A 26,247-nucleotide genomic window follows, 5' to 3' on the forward strand; every position below is an offset into this window, starting at 1 on the left:
GGGGAATATTTCACAAATCTAAACGTGTTTGCGCTGGTGCTTGGTTGATACGTACAGGGAATACTGATGAAATGAACAGCAAGGAGGAGAAATTCTTCTTTTTTTTCTGTTTCTCTATCATCTCTCTTTTCTCAAACTGTCTCTTCCTCTCAGTCTTAGCCCAGGCTCAGACTTTTAAAGCACAAACCAATTTTGAAATGGGATTGCATCACACACATGGAGAGGAATCTCACATCTCTTAACTTCCATTGCAAACATACTCACATTACAAGCTGTGAGGATCAGAACAGCTCATAATATACCTAATGTAATCTTAATTTAATCAGTTCTGCCTGTCAATAGAGCTGAGTTCCCACACCAGTATTTTTAAGTGTAGGTCAATGCATTTGTTTTTTGCTATACAGGAATTCATACCAAGTATAAAATATGTTGTCAATAAAGAAGTCGTACAAGAAATGATTCAATATCATACTCTTCAGGTCCGTGACTGCTTCTGTGCATTTAGACAGACAGTTGTATTGTACGAGCTCCAGCCTACTGTAATGTATCTGCATTTGTATTTTATTGTTTAAAATGTAGCGGATGGTTGAATCGCACAAATGCTGTTTACACAAGTGAGTAATCACCATCCGATTGTTTCTGTCCAGTGCAACAGGCTGCACTTTCTCTCTCAAACGCACAACCCACTGAAATACAATGAAATAAGACGAGTAGAGACAGAAAGAGACAGAACAATTGTGCGAAAGAGGGTAGAGAAGACAGAGCCTGGCCCATAATAATGTGAGAAATACAGAAAAGGGTAGATGGAGCACCGAAAGTAAAGTTGAAACAGAATGTCTTAAGGCTTGGACTGGAGCCACTATTGGTCGAGAGGTTGATTGGACTCGGTCTGTTTAACTTTCACTCTACCTCTCCTTCTCTCTTGCTCCTGCTCACTATTTTCTCTATCTCATTGCCGCTCCTTGGCCTGCCCCCATCCCAAGTTTCACCATTTCTAAACGCTTCTCCCATGATTCCCTCATCTTGAGTGTCAATGTGTCAGGATCAAGAATCCCATCAAAATTCACTTTTACCTGCTCCTTCCCAAGAGAGCAGCCAATTAGCAGAGAACCTGATCAAACAGTATGCACCCTCCACCCCACTCCCCTCTGGGTGATAGGCCAAAACCTGACCTGACCAGCACAGTGTTGCTTTGTAGCAGATCTACTGAGAACCAGCAAATGAATCGGCACATGCCTAATTCCACCTGCAGCAAGACAACAAAACAGCACTTACAACATGAGAAACAATGAAAACTGGCAGAAACTTCCTTTGAACATGTCTGACATAGCTGAATCCACATGGAAATGGTACCGTATTCTCTTTTGCCAACAACTGTAAACTGAAAGCAGAGTTCAAATTCACAGCCACCATTCCAGATGCCAGACTTAGACGTACATGTTGACCTACCTGATATTTACCTTTCCCCTCTGTACCTTATACCTAGAATTATCCTTAACAAGAAGCTTTCACGAGAGAAACAGGAGGGGGAAAGGGTAAGGTGGTGGGGTCAGGGTAGGATGGGGTTGGAGGTAAAGCTGAAGAGAAAAAAAAAAAGTCAGTGCTGTGGATGAAAACCAGGTTTGCAACTTGGCATACTCTGAGAGAAAGTAAGAGGATTGGACAGGTTTTGGAGAGAGTAGCGGAGTGATGAGAGACAGAGAAGGGTACGTTTGATTGGTTCCACCTGGTTGGGAGTGGGCGAAGAAAATAAGCAGGATATCAGTGTGGCTCCGTGCGTGTCCGTGTGTGTGTCTGTGCGCGTGCATGCAGTGGTGCACGGCAGCAAATAAAGGCCATGGCGAGATCTGGCGTTATGCGGCAAGCATTCATATAAACGCCAGACCTGAAGGCTGCATTGCCTGTGTTTATGTATGTGTGTGTGTGTGTGTGTGTGTGTGTGTGTGTGTGTGTGTGTGTGTTTATCAGAGGTGAGTGTCTGCTGACTGCTGGTTCAAACAGCCCAGAGCCTACGTGAATGTTACTTCATGAGAAAAACCGCAGCTCCATGGCTTCACCACTGAGGTTGAACTCAACCAATACGATTAGCAGCTCTGCCATGCTGTGATCTGTTCCATGGGATAGACACATCATATTTACAACTTTCTCAACTCAAAAAAAAAAAAAACTGAATATCAGACCAAATCTTATCAATCACAGTTTTTGCTCCTTGGGATGCCTCAGGGGAGCATCTATTTGCAACAGTAATCACATGGCTGAAGACTGCAGCAGTTTAAAAGCCAAGCACACAAAGCAGGGTAACTTCCCATGATCCCCTTCACAACAGCATGAGCTGACAGTATCCCGGTGGCAACGGCGCCTCCCGTTTGACACACTAAACACTTTCCTGGAAAAACAGACAAATCCTACAAACAGGGAAAAAAAAGGTTTCCATGACAAAAAAAAAAGGAAAAAACCCAAGAGCAAGCTGCAAGTTGTGTCAGATCTCAAGAGTGTGCTTCATACACTTGTCAGTCCCTCTTCAAGGACTCCCAGAGGACTGTGTGCAAGTCTTAGTGGAGCCAGATGGCCCCCATCTTAGGTATTCAGCTGAGGCAGTGGAGCAACAGCCAAAGAGGTGTCACAGTCGACGCTAAACGCACCCTGCCATTGCCACCAACACAAGCACCCACACACACATACACACACAGAGTAGAGACAACAAAGGAGAAGGTGGGGTTCTGTCATTGGCACAGTACAGTCTAAAAAAAGACCATAGATGTGGGGTTTAGGGTTCGTCTGCATAACCTTTTGTATGAAGTAATGTCTGTGGATCTGTGAAGTATTTACGTGTTTCAGAATGTCTTTATCTTGGAATGTGTAAATGTTTTTATCCATGCAAGTCGGTGAATGTGCAGAATGTGGTCATGTGCATGCACACTCACTTGCTGCACATATGTGTGTTTATCTTTGTTCTGTGTTTACATATCTTTACCAGTGCAGACAAGTATTTCAGTGTGTGTGTGTGTGTGTGTGTGTGTGTGTGTATGTGGTGAACACTGTGTTGTTGTTAATTTCCTTTGAAACTCCAAGCAGAGCCCACATGCTGTCATAGTAGATGAGTTCGCAATAGGACAGACAAAGCTGGTATACTGCACCCTCCTGTGTGTGTTTATGTCTGCTGAAAAGTGATTATGCATATAGTCTATAGGGAGGCAACTGGATTTACTTAAGGTTCTTAAAGGTGTTTCACCTCTCATCCAGTGAAGAAGCTTTTTGGATATACCGTGACCTGTGTGACCAAGAGTCTTCCTCAGACACACGGTCTAGTCCACTGTCACTTTGAGTGAGGAATGTGTCTTATTCTCACTGAAACAGTCAATATCCACGGTCATTTAGGTATTCAGTGAGTTTCATGAGCCTTTGTTGGCGAGTGTGCATCCATGCAAGCATTACAGTAATGTGTAACTCATGCATGTTTGTTTATGTGTATGTTATTCTGTGTTTGTTTGGATTGGTGGGTGAGTGTGGTGCTTGCAGCTGTATTTTCTTAAAAAATGTGTGCCACGGCTTTCTGGCCCAGTCACCCATCGTGGCGACCCATTTTCTGCCTCTCCAGATCCCAGACCGCAAACCCTCTGTTTACATCAGATGTGTCCCCTGTGCCTTGTCCCATATCCCTTAATCCTTTGCCCCTGTTCCAACCCATGTTTGCCTATTGTCCTCCTCACCTGTTCTACAATGCCAATTGTCCGTAACACCCCCTGTTGTCTCCCTTCATCTCTGGCCAACTTTTCTCCATTTTTTTTTTCTGTTTGTTCCTCTGGTTTGCTCCACTTCCATCTCTACTTACACTCACCCTCATTCTTCTTCTCACTTTCTACCCATTTTCACTTTTCACCTCTCTCAACATCCTTGCATTTCTGCGTGTAAATTTAATATCTCTCGTCTCTCATACTCTCCATCTTTCTGCCTTCTGAAAGCTGATGGGTTAATGCAGTGGAGCCCGACCTCATTAAAGAGAGGGAACGCACTGCTCTCCTCCTGTGCTGCTCATGTTGCACCTTCATTCTCCTGTCATCACACTCTCATCCCTCCTTCACTGTTGGGTCTTGCCTGGGCAGGAGAGCTGCTGCCTTCCTCTGGGCTCTTGAGGGAACCTGGTCGAGTTGATTCCAAGAACTTTTCATTTTCCCTCTGGTCCTGTGGGCTGCCCTGGCTTTGCCCTGTACTCTTTCACATACCCACATACACACACCATGGCACACACTGACGTGCATGTGCCTGGCCTCGTAGTTTAAACTTTGGTGTGCTTTTTCAATTCCTTGTTTTCAGTCTATCTGTCTTTCCAGATTTGATTTTAACAGCACTTGATGAATAAACTGAGTTTAGACTTTGAGTGTCACATGTGGATTTTTAAAATATAACATAAGTTAATAGTTTAGCGCATGAAACAATTTTTAATTTGCATGAAACAAATTCTTCAGGTTGGAAATTAAAGGTCTGAGCTTAGCAGCTATTGTGTGTCCATTAGTAGCAAATTAATCCATACTGCTACCTACTGCTACCACTCAATATATTATCACTCTGGGCAAAGACATGAGTACAAATGTCACAAATATGAATATACATGTAATTCCAAAGGTAAAGTACCACATTTCAAAATGGATATCAAGTTTTGAAGGGCGCCTGAGGTACTAACACCACCCCCCTAGCACCCAACAACATGCTACCAGGGTAGGGGGTTTGTTGCTAACAATAACTAACCCAGGATGCTGGGCCAGGCTTCCAATCCCTGCTCCAACATGCATCTGACAGCCAGGGAGGCCTAGCTCGTGTGCTGCCAGCCAGCCAGCAATAGCTCAGTTTCATCCAACCCTGGAAACATGGCAGATGGCGGCAGGAGAGAACAGAAGAGAGGAGAGAAGACACTGGGTGTGTGTCTGTCTATGTTTGTGAGGTAGACAGAGTCAGGTATAGTGAGAGAGAAGAACGCGGGAGTGTGTGACCACATACTTGCTCGCCTCTGATACCGTCCTCCACGACCTCTACGCTGGAGCCCAACAAATAACATCTTTTACTATAACTAAACTAGCACCTATAGGAGTGTCTAAATAAAAGGTCCACAAAGTTCAGCTATCACTGATTTCATCTACACACATCTCATACTATTTTGTTATTTTACACCTGTTTGTGTGTGACTGTGTGTGTGCGTGTGTGTGTGTGTGATTATGTGTGTCCAGGCACATCTGTCAGTCTCTGTGCTCTAACTGTCTATGGGTGACCAACCAATCTTTTTCATTCAGGGATCCTGCAGGCTTTCAGCATAGGCAAATAGAGGTTCAGCTCTTACATGAATGGACAGTTGATTAGTGGCGTCAAATTGATGGACCCTTGATAAAGAGCCTGCACACACTCCATCTGCTGCAAGTGAATATCAGTCTATTTTAGGCTGTGATGTGCCCCTGCACCAAAGTTTTGGGAAATAATCCACCACTGCTTAATGAAACATGTATCATTATATGGTCGCATACAAAGTGAAGTACAAATTGTACATTTTAACACATACATGATTTTAAAACATTGTTTTATAAACCCATATTTGTGACAAATCCAGAATAACCCAGCTATTCAGCTCTTACAGCAAAAGCCCAAATGGTTAAAAATGGAACTTCCTGTAGAAATTCTGAGCAAAAAGACCTCAAGGTTCAGGCCTCACTTACTGTCTAGTGTAGTTCAAAAAAATCCATGGCAAGATGTCACCATGAAAAAAAAAAACCTCAGGAGCTCCCGGATGTCCACTTTAATGATTTATTTTGCAGTTACCCCTCTGCACACTGTTTCATAATGCAGGACTCACCTCGGATAATGGACAGCTTGGCATTGACAGTGATTTCGCCCTCGCTGTTCTCAGCCACACATTCATAGATGTTCTCATCACGTGGCGCTCGGAGAGGCTGGATTCTGAGTACGGCGCCGGCACCCTCGTCAAACTCAATCGTCTGTGGGGAAAGGAATAGGGACAGGTTAGAGAGTTGTTGGAATCCAATGGAAATGCTAACTGCTTCGAACTTAAGCTGCCTTGTGTAGGTGAGTATTAGCACAGAATATCAGAGCTAGCAATTTTCTACATACGTTGACTAGGTTCGTGTCACTTTTCTCTCTGTTTAAGATGTGAGGCTGATAAGTCTGTTTTTCTACTTCGATCCTAAATTTGACCCAAAACCAAAGATATATAGAAGTGAGTTATAATAAGACAGACACTGTGTTACTCGTCTTTTACAGCATTTGGTCCTCATAAATGGAGTTATAATGAAACACATCATCTCTCTCTCGCTCTAGACACACACACAAACAATTCCAGTCCCAAATCTTTATGCGTGATGCGCTTGCTTTTGTGCGTTTTCATTTCTTGTTTTTATCTGTAATTATGTCCTTTGTTCTTTTTAAAGCCCTTTGTTTTGAACCTTGTTCAAAGTGTTTTTCTTTAAAACAAACGCAGACTACACCCAGAGCGCAACATGTGCTCAGAATACAGCCTGACTCACAAACATCGTTACATTTAAGAAAAACTATATAAATGTGAAACACCCTTTATGTTTGAATTGTCAAGATACTTTTTTGTCGCAAAATTAGAAAACTAAAACTCATCGTCACTGAACGACATATTTTTCTATTATTTCTCCAATATAGATAAAAGTGTGTGCATAGAGTTCTCAAATGTGTGTATCATTCACGCATGACAACAACTTGACAGCAGACGTAATCATACTGCTTGACTGCCAGTTTGCTAATAGGACATCAGCATTCTGATGTTTTGAATGTTGAGAATAATGCAGTACATTTAAAACAGTCGGACCTTAATTTTCTCATCACTCAAAATCCATTTTAACAATGTCCTCATTACAATCAGTGGAAGGGCTTCACAGTGACCTTTTAAATGTGTCTTTATTTTAAAATGTGATGCCTGTTGGCACGTCTGACAGCAGTTTCTGAAACTGGCCACTGTCCAGCATCTGAAAGGCCACAGGTTTGATCTCTTTGAAAATGAATATACCAACAGCCATGTATCCTACGGCAAGAAGCTGAACCTCAAGACTTTGGAAAATGACTAGAATTTAAATGGTGGGATTTCTGAACCAGTTACCTCTTTCTTTCAATACAGACAGTGATATCCCAAGCTTATCGCTTTTGCTCTTATTCTGGGTGGATGAGGTGTTAAAGAGAATAGCCAACCCGTTTGTCAGTCTCACTGCAAACCTTCTCTACCAATATCCATCCCTTCTCAGAGAAGCTTACACCATCTAAACAAAGAGTTCACTGTTGAGATCTCTGAGCAAAACATGACTTTGAGATACAAGTACAAGTCTTCAGCAACCCCGCTGCTCCACTGCTGCACATCTCAGAGCTGAGCCATTAATTAGGCTAAAAACACTGCAGAGCACGGCATCACGATCGATATCAAAGCAGCTGTCTAGAGGGTAGAACAGAAAAAAATCATAACTACTTCAAAACCCCTTTACAAATTTTTTATTTCATGCTAAACGGAGGAAAAGAAGCGTCCGTTCTGGCGGGCTGCTTTACGCCCTTGGCTTTGTTTCCCACTTAGCATGCAAGAGAAGAGAACGTACAAACACTTCTTGTCTTTTTATTTTGTCCTCCGTTGAGATGCTGCTTTCCCCTGTGTTGATGTTGTTGTCATTTTTTTTTTTTTTTGCTTTTTAGCCCCCTCCCCTGTGGTTGTCTTCATGCTGTGGTGTGTGTGCGTCTATCTCTCTGCACTGCCATCATCCTTAACGAAAGCAACTTTTTAATTAAGAGACACTGAGCATCAATCAAGACTTTTAGAGATGCCATCTGGGATGCCTGCCGAGAACTGAACAACAAACATCATGAATAACAGAAAGACACATTCACACAGACAGGGCTGGATGCAGAATAAAAAAAAAAAAAAAAAAACACCAAGCACGGGAAAAAGAATTGACAACGGCAGAGTCAGTCAAGTGCAAAGAGGACAGAGTTGGTGTAACGGGAGAACTCTGCATTGCATTACTGGGCAACAGTAGCTAATGGAGGCCCTGCACATCACTCAGAGGTTAGCACAGCCAGTACATGAAAAGATTGGTAGCTGTTGTCCGGAACTATTTGTGAAAACTGAGGGTGAAGAAAGCAAATGAAAACACCCTTTTCAAAAAGACCGCGTGGGAACCCATCTGCAATAGAAGACGGTGCTTTTAATGTGAATAAGGTGCAGGGCTGTGGTGAAAAAAACAGCATGTGTGGACAAATAAAGGTTAAAAAGAGTTCAATGTGGGGACTAACATCATTTGAGCCTCATGCTTTAACTGACTTTGCTTGGTAAACTGCAAGATGTGTGTGAAAAGTGGCACGGGATCTTATTTGTTCCAATAGCTATTACAGCATAATTCATTATGTAGTCAAAAATATTAGCAGCGAACAACGGTTCCTCCAATGTGTTAATGCTTACTCACATGCATTTCAAGTACGTATTTCATTTTTATTTATTTTTTGTCATCTTACAAAATAAACTTTGGAATAACCAGATACAATTTTGATCATTTTCAAGAACTGCCTTAGAATATTTACTGTGGTGCAATTAGTGTTTCATCTCATTCTTTGTCGTGCTGCGTGACAGCACAGTCGCTAACCATTAAGTTGGCCTCTGCACCTCCAGTGTGCAGCAGTGATAGACTCACCTCTATACGCTGGGAGTTGACCTTCTTGCCTTTCTTGTTCCAGCTAACCCTTGGCTTGGGGTCGCCTGTCGCCTGGCAGACAAAGGAGACCACGCCCCCCGAGACACCAATCTGGTCGACGGGAACTTTAGTGAACCGTGGTGGTGCTACGGAGGGTGGAAGATAAGAGGAAGACAGAGAGAAAGAGACATTAGCACCACTGGAGCAAACTCCATTCCTTTCAAGGTAGCATTAAATAAGTGTAATTACATTTCTGAAAGCACATACTTCCAAATGCCAATTCGAGTGCATGCACAGGCACCCACACACATCCACAACAGCCTGTTCTTGCAACAGCTTCTATATCTTATGTAGTACTCACTGTACCACACACCCACACACACTGTTCTGTAGCAGAGGGAAGCAGGGAGTCGATAAAATAAATACCTCAACAGACAGACACGATGGACAGTTAGACAGATACTGGATGGACAGATGAGCCATTGTGGATAGATGGCAAACTATCTACATCAAATCTCATGTGCACCACAGTTATAAGGGTTGGGATTTGATGGCCATGGTGGTGACTGAACCTGCTGGTTTTTTTTCTGACAGGGCAGCCTCTTTAATCACTGGCCCATATCCTCATTCTGAATTACCCCCTGCAGTACAAACCTGGGTTGAAATTAAATTACACTGCCTTTCCTCATCTGGTACTCCAATTTCGGTTGCTGTGTAGCTTTGTGTGTTGACTGAGATGCTGTGAATTTATATGTTGATGTTGTGCCAAAGTGCTGATGATGAGTAGCAAAAAATTATGGCCCCACAGGGAAATGGAGTCTGGATACCAACAGTACAGTAGCAAACCCTCAGAATGAGACATAAAGAAGATGAGGCAGTAAAAGTGAGTTTTTATTTTAATTTGACAATTTAATGAAGTGAGAAGTGAGTGCTGCACTAACAAAGCCACAATCAGTAGTTCAATTCTCACATGGATCACACATATGAAAAAATTCTGCACTCATAGAAGTGAAACCCTGTGATTAAACTGTCCATCAAATGTCAGTAATTTCTGTGCTTTGGGTGATGGTTGTTTTTTTTTTTCCCCCACTTATCCCTGCAGTTGCAGTAGGTTCAAGACAACAAGCCTGATAAAAAGAGGAAGAGAGAGAGAAAACATAGTCTCCTGGGGAACTTGTTAAATCTGAATCATACAGATATGTGTGGATGATCAAACGGCCAGCGCATAACGTCAAATTAATAATTAAGGGACCATGGGCCGACACCAGTCTCCAGGCACAGCTAAACACATATGAAGGAGAATTCCTGCATTCATTATCAAGTGAAGAGCGATAGAGAGTGGGTATTTTAGAGAGAACGAGGCAAAGAGAAATAGTGTAAGACAAGGGAACGGAAAAGAAGGGTGAGTGTACTGCCTCAGGAAAGCAGAGGCACCGCATGTAAAGTTCATCTCACCGCCTCTAACAAACACCCAAAATGTTACTGATGCAAATATTACAACGGCATACACAAACTAAATTAACTAGTGGTTAATGGTTAGTCCATCTCAAAAGCTGGTTTCCCGAAAAAGCTGGATTTTATCAAGTTGAATTAACTCAGTAAAGGATGGGTGTGTGAGACAAACGTAACCTTGATTTTACAAGCTTAGACATCTGTGAATGCAAGATTATTGCTGGAAGTAAAGCTATGTGCTCATCAGGCTAACCATGGTCAAACGAAGAAAAAAAAAAAATGCTGTCAACTAAAAACTTTTGCTGCTGTAACATGTCTCAGACAAGCAGTCAGCAGCCAGAGTTGCTCACTTGCAGATGAGCAGGGTCACTCTCGTCTTGCTTTGATTTTCGGCTGCTTTATCATCCTTGGTCCTGAGGTAATTTGATGCACATGTAGCTCAAGGGGTAAAACATGACACTGACTACAAGGCCGAAGTAGTCGCACCATCCACGCCATCATACACGATAAGACTTCATTCTGACAGGCTGTGAGTTTTGGACATTGACAGACAACACACTCAGCTAAATAAATCAGCCACAGGGCAGGGATGAAACTCTTCTACTTTAATAAGAAGTATTAAAGGGATGTGTTGCTGGCAATCATTTTAATGTTGGAAATATTGATTTCTGGCCTTCTGATGGTCAAATGAAAGCATATTGATTGTTGCCTCCTTCAAAATATTTCTTAGGCCTCTTTGGATCCAACTCTACATCTTTCAAAATAACCTCTGAGGAAGTCACATTCCCTGATGCACTGTAAAGGTTTCTTAACATGATGTCGGCTGTAATGTTTTAGAAAGATTCCTGCAACCTGACAATGCTCTGTTGATATCTCAATATCTTGTTAATCAATACTATATTGTAAACAAGCATTTCAGATTGCCCGCTCAGGTCTAAAAATGTTGGACAATCGTTTTTGAGTGGGGGGCACTGCAGTTATGGTTGGTTATTGTATCGGACGTATTTTAGCGGCAGTAATATCAAAATCATTCTAACTGAAGATTTTGGTCAGCTGCTGTCATAGGATGTGATTTAATATGGTCCGGTGTTTACATGCATGGACACATTTAATCAGAATAGCTTGTTGACATGCACAAAAGTGATGAATACATAATGCATTAATCTTCCTCAACGGCTATCTCATCTCTTTGGGATGTGTTTGAGCGACTCCCTGAAGATAAATGTCTATTGTCTGTTCAGCGTAGCAGTTGCTGTTATTGTCCGGTAATAATTATCCCCTGGCGTTCAGTTCTTATCGAGAGTTTGCATTCAAAAGAAACGTTCAGCAGTGGACCATATTTGGGAAGTGGAGAAACGTTTTCCGCATGCATTTCAGTAAAGACGGAGGGTATGTGCAGAACAAAAGCAGCCAGGAAGTAATCAGGTTAAACTGTCACCATGGTACAATGCTTCTTTTGATTGGTTTATAAAAAAAGCTTTAAACTACCCCTCTGCAAATAGGTTACCCACCAAATCTGGGAAAGCCTATAAGTAACAATAAAATAAATCACTCTCCATCCATTGTGTATTGCAAGGAGTACATACTATGAAGGTTTTAGCATAAAGAAACAGGACTGCTTTATCTGGTGCATACAATGATCCCTTTTGGCGTTTTATTCTTTCAATTTCCATTCCGAAAGTACGCAACACAGCTTTACACAACACAGCTCCTCTGCATTTGACCTCCCCTTACAATGTGCCCTCTGTCGAGACAGAAGAGGGATTTACACAGAGAAGGCCTGTGGCAGTGGTTCTGCTGAAGGCCAGCACTCTTTGATTAGTTTTCCCCTGGACCAGTCGACATTTCCACCCAGTTGCCTTCTCCCTCTCCCTTTTTTCTCTTGCTTCACAGGATGAGAGAGAGATGTACAATAAATGTGATTGCCCGCATGTCAGCCTGAATTTAACTCCTGACAGATTCAGGATTTTTTTTTTTTTTTTCATATTGTACTAAATACAGTTTTCAACATTACCACAGGAAGGTTTAAAGTGAGAGGCTGTGAGGAAAAAGTGTATGATATGAAAAAGAATGAGACAGTAGGGGCTAAGAGGACGAGGAGTGCAGTAGGAGGTGGCAGGGTCAGTGGTAAAGAGAAAGCTGAGAGAGGAGAGAAGAGAAGGTGACAGGAGGTGCAGGGACTAGAGGAGATGATGTGAAGAGTGAGTGCAGGACTGAAAGAGCTAAATATTTCATCAAAAAAGAAAGTTTTCATGACTTTTCTCCCTTGCTTGCTTCTTTTGAAACAAACATGAGATTCATAGGATTTTTATGCAGCCAATAAATAGATAAATTGCATTTTTATAGCATATCAAGTTTCTTCTGTTTACATCTCCCTATAGCAGGAGATTTTCACCTGTATCTGCTAATCGATGCGTCTGTTGCGTGTCAGCAGATATTTACACTGGTCACATTGTAGAGTATGAGCAACACAAGACTGATTTTAAGGATCAAATACTATGAGAAAATAGTAAGAGCGCCGTCATATAATTTGAGATTGATATTCTGCATATCTTTGAAAATATCTCACATGGTCATCATGCCAGCTGTGAGGCAGCATTTACAGCTACACAAAAACAGAGGCAATATGAGAAACCAGGAAGCTGGTCCGCCACAGTAACAAGTTGTGTGCATTTGTGTGTGTTTGTGAGACAGGAGACGAGCCTATCACAATATCCTACTGAATGCTTATTCCCAGACATTTGACACATTCATATGTGACTGCTGTCACACAGACGTGAGTCCATAAGTTCCATAGGCTTTACTACAGGCCACAGAATTATACATAATTATATTACATAAGTTAAGACAAGTTAAGACAAGTTTCTGTTTTAAGCTCTGCTGTCTCCCTCGCCCATGCTTGCCCGCTTTATTTTACACACACACACACACACACACACACACAACCTTTTACTGCTCTACTTGAATGTGTTTTTGTGCCTCTGTGTGTGTGTGTGTTAAATATAGTACAAGTGCATGTGTGCATATTTGTGAATGTGTTTGTCTGTGTTTTCATGCACAGGTCTGCCATCAAACACCCCTCAGCCACTGGCTGTGTGCCCATGAAAGTCTATTATGGTGCAATTACTAAAGGTATGCAGTGTGTGATTGCGTGAACTCTGATGAGCATAATTAACCTTTTTTTTTTTTTTCAATTTTCCTCGACTGTGTACCTCTGGGCGTCTGCTGCCAGTTACTGTTGACTTTGAACCTTTCTTTTTTCTGCATTTGAACCTTGCCACTTGCCTCGTGGCCAGTAATTGCAGGGTAGAGAAGGTTTAGCAGTGTAGGGGCTTAAACTGCTTTAAAAAATCCCAATAATAATAGTCAACAGATACATTTTTTCACAATTCACATAAAACTAACTTGACCGTAGAAAGATGAAGATATCCCCTTTATGTCCAGTGGTGATTAGTGCAGATGCCATAAAAATGAAAACTATATTTCCCTTGAAGCCAGTTTTTCCTATTTAGAACTTCATCTCACAACAGCTCCCCCTACATATTTGGTCAGGAATTGGGAAACCCTTAAATATCTTTCTATTTTTTATGACTAGAAAATATACTTTAGATTGTCCTCTGCTTTCTGTGTTTGTGCTGCACGGAACACAGACCTTTTGGGGTTTTGTTCCCACCGTTGCCACATTTTCTAAAAATGTATACACTTCTTTTCCTGTGAGGTGGCTTGTATGAAAGTCTCCAAAAACCAGCATACATTATGTTACCAGAGATGACATTGAAAGGACATTGCACCCACAGTGGCCATTTGTCCCTTCTGCCAAAGTCTCTCTCTATTCCCAAAGCTCCCCTCAGACAGACTGAGGTACAGCACTACCCAGATAAGCACACAAGACCTGTCTTTATCTGCCTGGCAGGGGGACATGGTCTGAGCTAAAATAACCAGCACTGGGGGCCCGACTATCTTCACAAGGCCCCGAGAATAGAACAGATCCATGCAAACACGACCGGCTAGCAGGAGGTGGGGGGGAGGAAAACACCTCACACTGTGCATACAGACGTTTGTTTAGCTAATACAGCAACCACCTGCTACTGGCCACTACCTCTGTTGGACCTGATAAGACAGAATACAGCAGCTCTGTGATTATAAAGTGGTGGAGAGTGGGAGGTGGGTATGTGAATATGAGACGGCTCCATTTACAGTACTTTACTGTTGTCATTTCGAATAGGGGCGCGTTAGAGGAGGGAGGGGACTGGCTTTATGACTAATACAGTAATTGATGGAGAAAGGCTTCTCAGGTCATAAATAGGACCCATTACCCGCTGAATTAGCAAAGTGGGAGACAAAATGACGCACAGCCATTCAGTGATTTGCAGAGAAAGGCAGCAAATTGGGAAAAGGGCACTTGTTATCCATCTTGCTACAAATAGGTATCTTTCACAGCACATAGAGACCTTTTTTTCCTTACCAACAACATCTGAAAAGAACATTTGGTACCATTAGAGGCACTACTATAAGCAAACTAATTCCACGTTCTCCTGCCTCTCATGCGGCAGTCTGGATAGAGGGTGTAGTCACGCTGAGGATGCAGATGAGAACAACTTTACTTTAAATCACTTTTTTTTCTTTTTTTACTGTTGTGGACTTTGTCGCTGCAATGAGTTAAAAACATATGACTTTCATTCCACTCACTTCCACTTTATCTCTAACAGTGAACTGTCTTTATATAGTGACAGATATGATTTTTTTTTTTTTTGTATGTTTACAAAGTGTTTACAATGTGAACCACTGTGTGTTGCTAATTTTAAAGAAGTTGATTTGGTGAAGCTAATCCTGACTGAGATTAAACTTAATTTTCATATTAGCCAAACAGCAGACACATGACACACAAGGGGGCACTGTCAAGACAGAGTCTTTAGGAGGAAAAACAACTGATGCGTGTCCACGACTTGTCTTTGACTTTGTAAACATCTGTGTCACCTCTTAATTTGGTGTTGCACTATGTCTAACTGGAACATTTTCTATGGATTCAAATATCATTTACTTTTAGCTATGTCCAAACTTCTAAGGTGATGCCACTGTGTAATAAATCAAGTCAAGTGGACCAGCAGGGCAGAGAGATGTTGCTGACAGTGAACTACAGCCATGTGGACCTGAAGTGTAGAGATTTACTGGCTTGCAGTATCCACCAAGCTGCTAGAGCCGCCTATCCATCAGTCCTAGACCTGACTTAAACCCTACCAGCCCGTATCTGCAGATACACAGCCAAATGTGCATTCAAGTGAATGCATGAACAGGCAAACACACAAACAAACATACAATCAGACACACATACTCACTCTCCCCCTCTCTCACACACACCACACACCCTCCAGGCCTAAACAACCAAGCCCCATCAATCAGGACCTATTCTCACAGGCTGCCTGGGCAAGCGCCATCTCTATGGAAACCAAGCTTTTACTCTAAACCCGTCCTGCTTTGTCTTGTCTGGAGGTTTAGACACGTAATCACTGCCAACAAAGACCAGCAGAGTGCTGCAAAAACTGAGAAAGAGAGACAGGAAGAAAGAGTTTGGAAAACTCTCTTTTGGGTTTCAGCAAAAAGGAGAAAGGACGGAAAAAAGTCGGTTGGTCTGTTGCCAATTTCTGATGGACAGTTTCGCATAATCAGCGTAAGCCAACTTAGAAGACAAAGAGTCGAACATTTTGATCTTTAACGCCAGGGTTAACATTTCAGTCAGTCAACAATCTGTGTCTGATATGACATCCTGTATCATATTTAATTAATTGCCTTTGAATGTTATCAGCTAAATCAAGCAGCACCTGTAGAGATATGTAGGGACCTGTGAGAAACTCAAAACCTATATTAGAGAATTAAAAGATGAACTCTCTCTTCATCTGTTGCCAAAGTACTCCTGAGCAGTACACCTAATTTATAATATCGAAGGGGCAAAGTGTGTCATACTGTGACTGTGTTGCTGAGGTGTCAACCTCTGAAACTGTCTGAATGTGTGCTTAAAATAAGCATGCAAGCTCTGCCAGTCTGGATATAAAAAAAAATAAATAAAATAAACTGTTTAAACTAATCTCAGCTACAGCCATATTCCACAGGGCACATTTCAGGTCAGGCTCCATTCCTGTGTTACTTTGGCTGTGCAAGCTTAAGGGTTAATGAAACAGTTGCTTTTCCAATTAAAATGTAAGGAAGGAAGGCTAATTGGGATTTGCTCTTGGGGCAGCTGGGGTGCCAAGCAGTTGTGGATGTAATGATTCAAAAAGAGACTTTGTTCTGCCTGGATTTTATGGTCAGCTCCCACAGTATTCGTATTCTTCTTTCAGCAAATTAATATAAACACAGGGTGACATTATTTCACCTGTTTGAGCAGAATTTTTAAGACAATTCTTAAAGCAATTGATTTCCACTGCCAAAGAATAAAATTATGACTCTCCATGCGGTTTTTTCTTCGCCTATTTGAAGATAACAAAGATTTCAAGGTTCGGTAGTACATGAGATGAGTAAAAATGTGATGTTTTTGTGCAAACCCTCCCATTACATCATACTGTGAGCAATCTATGTTGACTGCACTCCAAACAAACTCGCAGGTCTCAGGCTTTGCAGTCCGTGAGGGACTTGTGGCAGGATGTGGGCACCCAGTATAAAATAAGTTTTGGAGTGTTAGTAGCCAGAGGTGAAAAACTTTGCCCAACCACACTGCTGTCACAGTGAAGCTGCATTTCTAAAAGAGTGGTAGACTTATAATATGTAGAAAGAGGTTTAATTGAAACCATTGTTGAAAGAGAAAAGCAAAAGACACTAAGTGTCCTTTGGCCTATTGGGAATAAATAGGTTCAATTCTTCAGAGAAGAGGAGGGAAATTACGCTTAAGTGTGTGTCTGATTTCAAAATGGCAACAGAACACACACAGAGGAGGTGAAATGGTAACAATTTTGTGTCATTTAGAGATTCACTTGAGGCAACTGACACTTGTTGGCTCATTAAATCAAGAGGACACCTCAAATTACCAAAGATGTTTCAGGTCTGGAAACTACAAAGAAAATGGAGACAAAACAATCTTCTATCTCTCCATTAAAAAATAAAACTGAAAAACTGAAAAACATACACTGAAGCTTTCTCTGCATTTAAATTCCTGTAAAGCTATATACATGGCACAATCCTGTACAGTCTGACAGACCAACACATGTTTGACAGTATCAACAATTTTTGAAGATCTAAACTTGCTCCTCAAAGCATTGGCGCCATTAGGCCCTTTGGTGTTGTGTTGAATTTGTTTCTGCTGATGCAAACAAAAAAAAACAAAAAAAATCAAGGGACAGCACTCTTCACATGTTTCAATCACTCATTCAGTTGTATTGTTCTGTCAAATTGAGTTCATATAACATCACTCAAACTACTGGAGCATGTGACTGTGAAGAGCCTGAGAGAGAGAGAGTTGAAAAAGAAAGACATAAGCATCACCCACATCGTGGCTGCAGACTTGGTTGACAGCTATTTGATCAATTGTGCTGACCAAAACTGTGCTTTCAGAGGTACATTCAATATATATATATATATATATATATATATATATATATATATATATATATATATATATATATATATATATATATATATATATATATATATATATATAACACTGACTGGATTTTTTTCTGATATCACTGCCACCATCATTTTATATTTCTGGACTAATTTGATGGTTGACGACCTCTTGGTAATCAGCCACAAGAGCCAGAGCAGCACTGTTGATTAGATATTTGTTCTTTCACCACTGTGTATCATTTCAATGGGGCTAAAAGGGTGGTTTCTTGTCAAAAGTGTTCGGCTGTCTTGTATCATAAATACTAGTACACGTCCAGCAGGCAAGCACCTAAAGGCCAAACAAAAAATGCATCAAGTTTGAGTCTGTCTAAAGGACAGTTAAGAGGAGGGAAAGATGGTTTCTTGGCACTGAATAAAACTGGTTTCCTGTATTACTTTTTAAGTGTACAGCTCAGAGAAGTCAAACTACAAACCCTTCAAAATGTAGACAGCATCAACAAGAAACTTGAGGCAGGTATTCATGCCTGTAACACAATTAAAAATTAACTTGTTTTCTTCTAATTTGAGAGAAAAACAGCGTATTGAGTAAAGCATGAGGCTAAGCATTCAAGAGCAGGGTGCACACTAAATTAAATTTGACGGAATTAACTTGACAGTGTTGGCTCAAGCATAATTTGACTGGAAAAGATAAGGAGCGAGTGAGAGAGAAGGAAAGAGAGAGGCCAATGGAGAGAAACAAGGAGAGAGAAACAGAAATGGAGAACAAGAACAAGAAAATAACAGCTTCACTAAGGGGCTTCATTTTTTTCCAATTGGCAGCTTCAAAGGAATATAAATAATTGAACACCCTCACCCCATCACCGTGAGTTCTGGCCAATTACTATTAGGAGTGCTTTGCCAAGACTGCTACTGTTGAGGACTCTAAAAGGCCGCAAGAAAGGAGGAGGAAAAAGTAAGGAGGTGAAAGGACAGAAGAAAATGCTGACAAATAATGCTGCCTCCCTGTCCAGGAAACACAAACCCAAATTTGATATTGCAAAGTTGTGTCACTTAATTCAAGAAAAGCTAAGAAATTGCAATATACTGGAAATTAGAAGAATGAAAAAGTTTTATCCTTTCATTCCCCTGAAAGGGGAAAATATGAAGTTAGCCCTATTAAAACATGTGGGAATGATGCGAATAATTAGGGAACTAACTAGGGATTTTTTTTCACCATATCAGAAATGCAGCTTCTTGTTACACCTTTATCACCCTCCAAAGGTCAACAACTGAACACGACTTGTCATCATGTGACTTTTTAACAGAGCCGGAGTTTTTGAAGCAGGTTTGCTCAGGTAATTCTGGGCTCCCAAAGGCCTTAGTGTGTGACAAGGGGTATTGTGGGGCCACTTTTTTTGTGTGTGCATGAAAAGGTAAACACCACGGCAACTCTCTCACCACATGGCTCATAAATCATGAAGATGGTATTCATGGGATACATGTAACTATTTCAGTAATTTCCCGCAGTTTCAATATTCATTGAGAGTTTTTTTTATCAGCCTCCCAAATGACATCAGAAAGAAAGTAAGAAACATAAACACATCTTTTAACTCCTGTGTTGAATTCAGTTTTTGTAACCAATACCATAGAATATCATGGTTTCTATACTTCACTCCTACAACTCTCAGCAGTGCGGGGTCTTTATTTGATGCTATTTTCCCCTTTAATCATGACTCAAAAGCACTCTAGGTTGCAATTTAGCATAAATTCTATAAATAATTGACTTAATTTCTACTTTCAAGATTATTGATATTTTGCCAGTTAATGTTTTCCAGTGGTAAAAATATCTTTGATAATGTTTTATCAAAAACATATTGTTTTTTTGTTTGCCTGCAAAAGAACAAAAGAACAAGAGACTGGGCGTCTACAAGGCATATTTGTATATTTTTTAAATGGCTGTTATTTATAGACTATTGGAAGAAAGGCCTTTAAGGCAAAAGGTCCAAAGAAACATTAAAAAAATGAACTTCACATGTAAACAAAATTACTTTTTTTCATAAAAAATGAAGGCACAACACCGCCATCTAGTTTTTTTCTGTGCTACAACAAATATTATGGATCTGTAACTCACTCAATATGCTACAGCCACCTATAACAAAGCTCAGGTGACACATCCACACATTAGTATAATCCTGCACACATGTGCGTGCGCTTGCACAAACATTTTATGCAAACATGCAGGCAAATATAGACCCACACACACAAACAGGGAGTCGAGCATTATTAAGGCTGGGGTGGCGCGATATATTGAGCCATCTTTCTTTCTCTTTTGATTAAAAATGTCTCCTTCTCACAGTGATTTATGAGTGTAAATGGAAAAGGATGAAGGGCAGAGAGAAACAGAGAGAGGGAGGGGTGTGAGAGGAAGGGATGACATCATGCTTTCAGCTGGGCATTTCTGCAAAAAAAAGTGGCATCTACTGTGTGTGTGTGTGTGTTTGTGTGTGTGTGTGTGTGGGTGTGTGTGTGTGTGTGTGTGTGTGTGTGAGTGTGTGTGAGTGAGAGAGAGAGAGAGAGAGAGAGAGAGAGAAAGTGTTGATACGCTCCCCCCGCTCCCCTCCAGTCCTCTCAGTTCACCAGGTGGGAGTGAATATAATTGGACAATGGCACCACTGGGCTGTGTGTGTCTCTGTGTGTGTGTGTGTGTGTGTGTGTGTGTGTGCGCGGGTGTGTGTGCAGTTGTGCATGTGGATGTGAAAGACAATCAGAGAGAGCAAAAGAAGGTAGTCTGTGAGTGTGTGCATATATTTCCAGACGTAATGGTGGGGCAATGCTGTGTGGCCCCGTAAAGAGGAGAGAAGAAGAGAGGGAGTGCGCGCATGAATATGTGTGGCCACGAGTGGTGAGGGGGGTGGTGGAGGGGAAAACAAATAAAAGTGTGTGAATACGAGCGAGAGACAATAAAACAGAGTGAGAGAGCTTGACAAAAACAGTGACAGCGATCATATCCACAGGCAGAGCAGACAAAGACTGGCAGATACTGACAGATGGGGAGGGAGCCCTGCTGCTAGTGTATTGTTAGTGTGTATGTGTGTGAGACAGAGAGAAAAAGAAAGAAAGGGGGGGGGGGGGGCAACAATCTCCATCAAAGATGAAGCAGACTGCACTGAATGTTGTTTAAACCAGGGTGAGCAAACAGGGCCTGTCAACAAGTTCAAGTGGAGGAGAAAAACTGAGTCCTCACCCAGTGGGTAAGCGAACTTAAGATGAGAACATGCAACAGACTGTCTTAATAAGTAACATGTTAGGAGGAGGAGCTTTCGCAGCTTTGCTTTTCTTTCACACTATATGAGTGTAAAAGTCAAAATTGGAGAACAAAGACGTCTGTTTGACATGTCTGAGTGCAATTTCAGATGTTTTCAGCCAGCTGAGCTGAAAGACACTCAAATTATGCTGCCAGACACTCAAACCACCATGCAATCAAAAGTAGACAGCTCTGTTGCAACATGAGAAAAATCAAGTCCTCTTCATGTTATCGTGAGCTACGGAGAGTGCACTCACTGAATGTCAGAAACTGAGAAGAGGGAAAAGACAGACCGAGGGAACAAGGTGAAAAACGCAATTTATCTTGCAAATGACCTCAGATATAACAATGAAGCATGAGAAATTTTCGCAGCCGCCCCTACACTGTGGAACAGTATGCATGAAATATCACATTGGCTGAATCTGTTGTGATTTTTACTGGCTCTGTTATATAAGTGCTATATGAAGAAACTTGAAAAGTAACTAGTTAAATAATTTCGATTTTTTTTGAGCCCGCAAATGTTTTCTCTTTTTTTTTTTGTACTGAGAGAAAGACACAGACAGAGATGAGAGGTAGATAAGATTAGATCCAATCAGAATCAGGCGAGGTCAAAGCCCTGCTTTTCCCAAGCAGTGCAGTTACGTACAGTCAGCTAACAGACACGCAATGAAGTGAGCAGGAACTTGTCATTGACCCCCTCCTACACGCGCTCACAATCATATACAGACTAACACACATTCACCACTTCAATACATATATAATTCTGTAACATACACTCACCCACACATATACACTCACACACAGGATTTACAAACAAAGAAACCCAAGGGGGAGCCTCCCCACCTCGCCATCACTCTTGTTCTATTTCTCTGCAGAGCCTCCTCTTTGTTTTGTCTCCTTAATGCTGCTCTAAGCCCATCTTAACGGGGAAATGGTGCAGAACAAATCCTAAGCAGGAGTTGACAGGGTGGGATAAGAGACTACTGACGTTCTTCTGTTACTATCATGGGAAGTTATGGACTATAATTAATATGGAGATCATGAATAAATGGTAAACATTTTGAGATGTCCATGATTTAAAATTTCCCTGGGTGGGGCCTATTGGTATCCCAAAACAATCTGAAAAGTTGAATATGTTCAATCAATTCAACTGCAGCTCCATGTCCTGGTCTCCTTGAGCCGAAATCAGTTCATCCTCCACATCCCTTCAAAGAGCACTGCACAGGAAAACTAGGAAGTCATCAGTAGTAGTACAGCAAGTCAATGTCTTGATACTTACATAAGGCGTGTGAGCTGGTGAGCAGCAGTGATAGCAGCAGAGTTGTAACAGGCAGCAGGAGTGGCAAGGAGAGGCGAGGGGCACCGCTGGTGGCCATCTTGGCTCCAGTAGGGAAAGGAGGGGGGGCAGGGAGGGGCAGGGTGGGACTGATCCTTGACCTGGCCGGAAAGCCGAGGCCCCAACTGCGCAGGGAAGGTTGGGGTCTTCACGCAGGACGGCTTGGCACTCTGCAAAAGGAAAGAGAGAAATATGAATCAGAATTGTTTTGTTATCAACTTTATCTCTGCGAGGGCCATGATGCCGTGTTTGAACAGGAACCAGATTCACTTTCATCGTCACACACACTTGTACCTGTCGTGGGGGCAGATCTTTGTCACACTGCAGTTTCTACAACTGACAGCAACAAACACCGCACACATAAAAGAAAAAGAAATATTTAGGATTTACATTCTGTAAACATATTAGTTTGACTGTTACAACACCACTAGATGGGAGAACTTGCCTACATAAAATGGTTCCTCACTATATGAATTACTTTTAATGACAAGATGCTCAGAGCCACTCTGGTTCTGCCCACGTCGATAGGACATGTGACTTTTGACAAACACACAGACTAGGCCACTCTGCTGGGCTTTTCACAACCTCTCATTGCTGCTGACACATAAATGGAGGGAAGGTAATAGGGTGTTGGTGACACAACTGGAAGCGAAGTGTCACATATCCAAACCCTGTAACCTCCCCACCTTGCAACCAGCATCTTCTCACATCCCTTAATTAGCAGGAGAGTCACTGTTTTCTTTCCTCTTTTTTTCATATCACCTGATCTTGTCATTATTTGCTTATCTCACTGCTTTGTAATTACATATGCAGCCAATGATATTCCAGACACTGTCTCTTTGTTTTAGTCAAATTGCCATTAATCCCCGAAGCTACACAGAAGGGCTGGGGACGCCTCCCACCAGACACACACACACACACACACACACACACACACACACACACACACACACACACGCTTTCTCTCATTGATATGTCTGGTGCAGCACAGAGCCACCACCAAGTGGTTACAGATACTCTTTAATTAAAAAGACATGAATAAAGAGACAATGAAAGGGAGAACTGAGAGAGATCCATGACATGAATGTAATGAATTAGTCCGTTTTTTACCTTTTTTTTAAAAAAAATATGTATGACATTCAGCCAACACCCATATCCACAGCATCCTACAGCAAGATGAGCTTTAGATAAGCTTTGAAAAGCTGGGGGGGTCTTGCTAAAGGACACTTCTGTCTCAGCATTCAAGCAAAGAAAAAAAAAAAAACTCAATCACAAAACTGTCTACTCTCAGAGGACCCAGCTCACAGGACCTTGTGTCAGCAAGCAGCTGCCCTGCTTTAGAGTCCTTGTGCAAGACACTAAACTCCTCCCTGCTCCAGGGATGCTGAGGCTACATGAGCGGTGAGGGTGACTCTCTCGAAGTGAGATTAATTACCTCCACACTAGGTGGTTAACAGGGTACAATAGTACAAACTGTGCAGACGGAGCGCAGTTTATCGTAGATGCCCTAAAGCAACTTTTTTTTTTTTCCCGGGTAACCTAGAGGTGAAAGATAATATTCTGTCAGCACAGGTTTAGGTTTTGATCCATGAAGCAGCTACTTTCAAATCCTCACCTGCTAACTCACTGCAAGCTGCTTTTGACAAGACTGTCAGTGGCTGAAATGTGAACTGAATATACTTCAAAAGTATCACACCTGACAGGCAGTTGTAACTGCTATCATTCAGATGCAATCAGGATGAGAAACACACAGGCTAAGACAAAGCGACAGACAACTTTAGAGGTCTATATCAGTGGAATTTACTGATAGCCACCACTTACATGTAAAATTACCTAAATAACATAAGTACTTTTATTATACTTTTTAATTGTATTATGTTCTCAGTCATCTTAGCCAACTTTTATTAGGAGTAGAAATGAGGGCAACATCGACTAACCCACTATCTGGATGCAGCTTACGTCACCTTAATTCAGTCAAATGAAATAAAATGAAATCGGCTTACTCAAAAAATGAGTGATTATGTAGGCCATGACAAGCTGCCAAATTGGCAGAAGAGTTGAAAGGTTAATATATGCAGCTGTTTTAAAGGGTACGTTTGTGACTGTGGCCTTGTGAGATGCAGAAAACCACAGCTAATTGCAGTGAAACCAAGCACCTCAGACAGCAGGCATACACAAGCGCCCCACCCTTCACAGCTACCGGCTCTTCAACTGGCACACGCAGCAGCAGGGGCACTTAAAATAAAACCACAAAGGCATTAAGCAAAACCCATATGAGACACAAATGCACACATGACTCTGTAAGGCTACTGGGCTGTAAACACTCTTTTTTTAAAATATATGTAATTCAGTAAAACAGAGAAAGACACAGAACATGTGACACGTGCACTAACAAAAACTCAGGGAGAGATCAACAATAGGTCTTTTGTGGTGACACTGTGCCAGAGCTAAGTTAATCTTTCAACACAATACTATGTGCATGTGCACTTGCTGTTTTTTTTTTTGTTTTTTTTTTTCTTGGCCTGAGGGGCAGGTGATGTCATTGGTGAGAACTGAGGGAAACACAAGACACAAGACTAGAAAGAATGGGAAGGTATCAAATTGTCTAGCACACCTCTGAACGATTGTTCGCTATTATTCTGACTGTAAACATTGGTATAGGGAGAGGGAATCTTGCCATGCCTGTAGGGAAATACTCTATCTATGCTCACAAGATGCCAAGGTTTTGATTTATGGCCCTCCCCTTAGGGCATGGCCTTCTATCGCCACATCTAGTTGCTATACAAACTTCACAACACAATTACAACTGCTATTGTTGTTGAACAGCTTTGCCAAACATAACCTAAGGCCATGTATGGGTTCCAGTTTAACCATAGATACTGTCTACACAGCTAAGCACTGCCTTCCTTTCTGAACTGTTCATAGAAGACAGACAATAGATAGGTTTGGATTAAAAGTTAGATGTTTATGCTCACACATATTCTTTATTAATCCATGGGGAAGCTGAACCCTCACCAAAGTGAAATTTTTAACCTTAGCAGCAAATGCAGCTCTAAACAGAGATGCCAACATGTCGCCAAAGCAGTCCTCCACTCAAAGGAAGGCATGGTATGGCAAGCATACCATGTTTCTCCTGCTGTTACCACCTCCATGGGAAAACCTGTCAACACTTGCTAAAAGCATTCATCACTTTCACTCTAGAAATGGGCAGAGGAAAGATAGAGTCTTTAGCAGTCTGGCAATGCTAGCAGAGAGGCCAATCGATTGATAAACCCTTACCTTTAGCACCTTTACTGACCCATTGACATAGGCAGTGTTGAACAAATCGGTATCAGCAGGAATCTTGTGACAATGTGGCTGCATCTCTAAATCACATTGGCAGAATATGGATGGCATGCCTAAAGTTTTCTAACTACCTTTTCTAACTCTTACCAGTAAACTCCCGAGTGTCCAGTGCAAATACACAAAGGTTAATGATAGCTTTAGAAAATCAATTGTATGACAGCAAGTCGAGCATATTTTTCCCAGAAGTTGGTCAACCAACCCGATTTTAAAGTTGAGTAAATTACGGATTTACATTAATCCAAGTGCAACTACAGACAGATAAGCACTATTCACACTTTCACAATATACAGAGGCCTTAGGTTGTTTCGGCATCTATCTAAATACTTAACATTTAACACTTACAATTGCTTTAAGCAATAATGTATTATTTCACTATAATAATGCACTAATGCACTATAATGGTCGACATACAAAAGACATGCACTGACATATTGCTGCTTATCATTTTTATCAAGACTGAAAACCTTACAATATCAATCTATTCATGAAAGTGTAGGTAATTCCCACTAATGGGCCACGGCTCAATTCTGAAGCTTACATTTTTTCTCCCTGTGAAAACAGTGCGGCTTTCCAGATAT

The 26,247-nt window shown here is 41.5% G+C and overlaps 1 protein-coding gene across 8 annotated transcripts in view; it reads right to left on the minus strand.

The window, feature by feature from the left end:
- Nucleotides 1–26,247, minus strand: part of ptprsa (protein tyrosine phosphatase receptor type Sa) — a 229,007-nt gene that overhangs the window by 108,124 nt on the left and 94,636 nt on the right. For all 8 annotated transcript variants that reach the window (XM_071485975.1, XM_071485973.1, XM_071485974.1 and 5 more), the window contains 3 exons: nucleotides 22,268–22,494; nucleotides 8,697–8,842; nucleotides 5,840–5,981 (listed from right to left, as the gene is read on the minus strand). In XM_071485975.1, coding sequence (XP_071342076.1) covers nucleotides 5,840–5,981; nucleotides 8,697–8,842; nucleotides 22,268–22,364 — 385 coding nt within the window. In that variant the 5' untranslated portion in view covers nucleotides 22,365–22,494. The remainder of the gene's footprint in view (nucleotides 1–5,839; nucleotides 5,982–8,696; nucleotides 8,843–22,267; nucleotides 22,495–26,247) is intronic.

This window comes from Trachinotus anak, unplaced genomic scaffold (assembly GCF_046630095.1).
Source record: "Trachinotus anak isolate AG129_WGS33_773 ecotype Australia unplaced genomic scaffold, CSIRO_AGI_Tana_v1 ptg000010l, whole genome shotgun sequence".
Classification (NCBI taxonomy): Eukaryota; Metazoa; Chordata; class Actinopteri; order Carangiformes; family Carangidae; genus Trachinotus; species Trachinotus anak.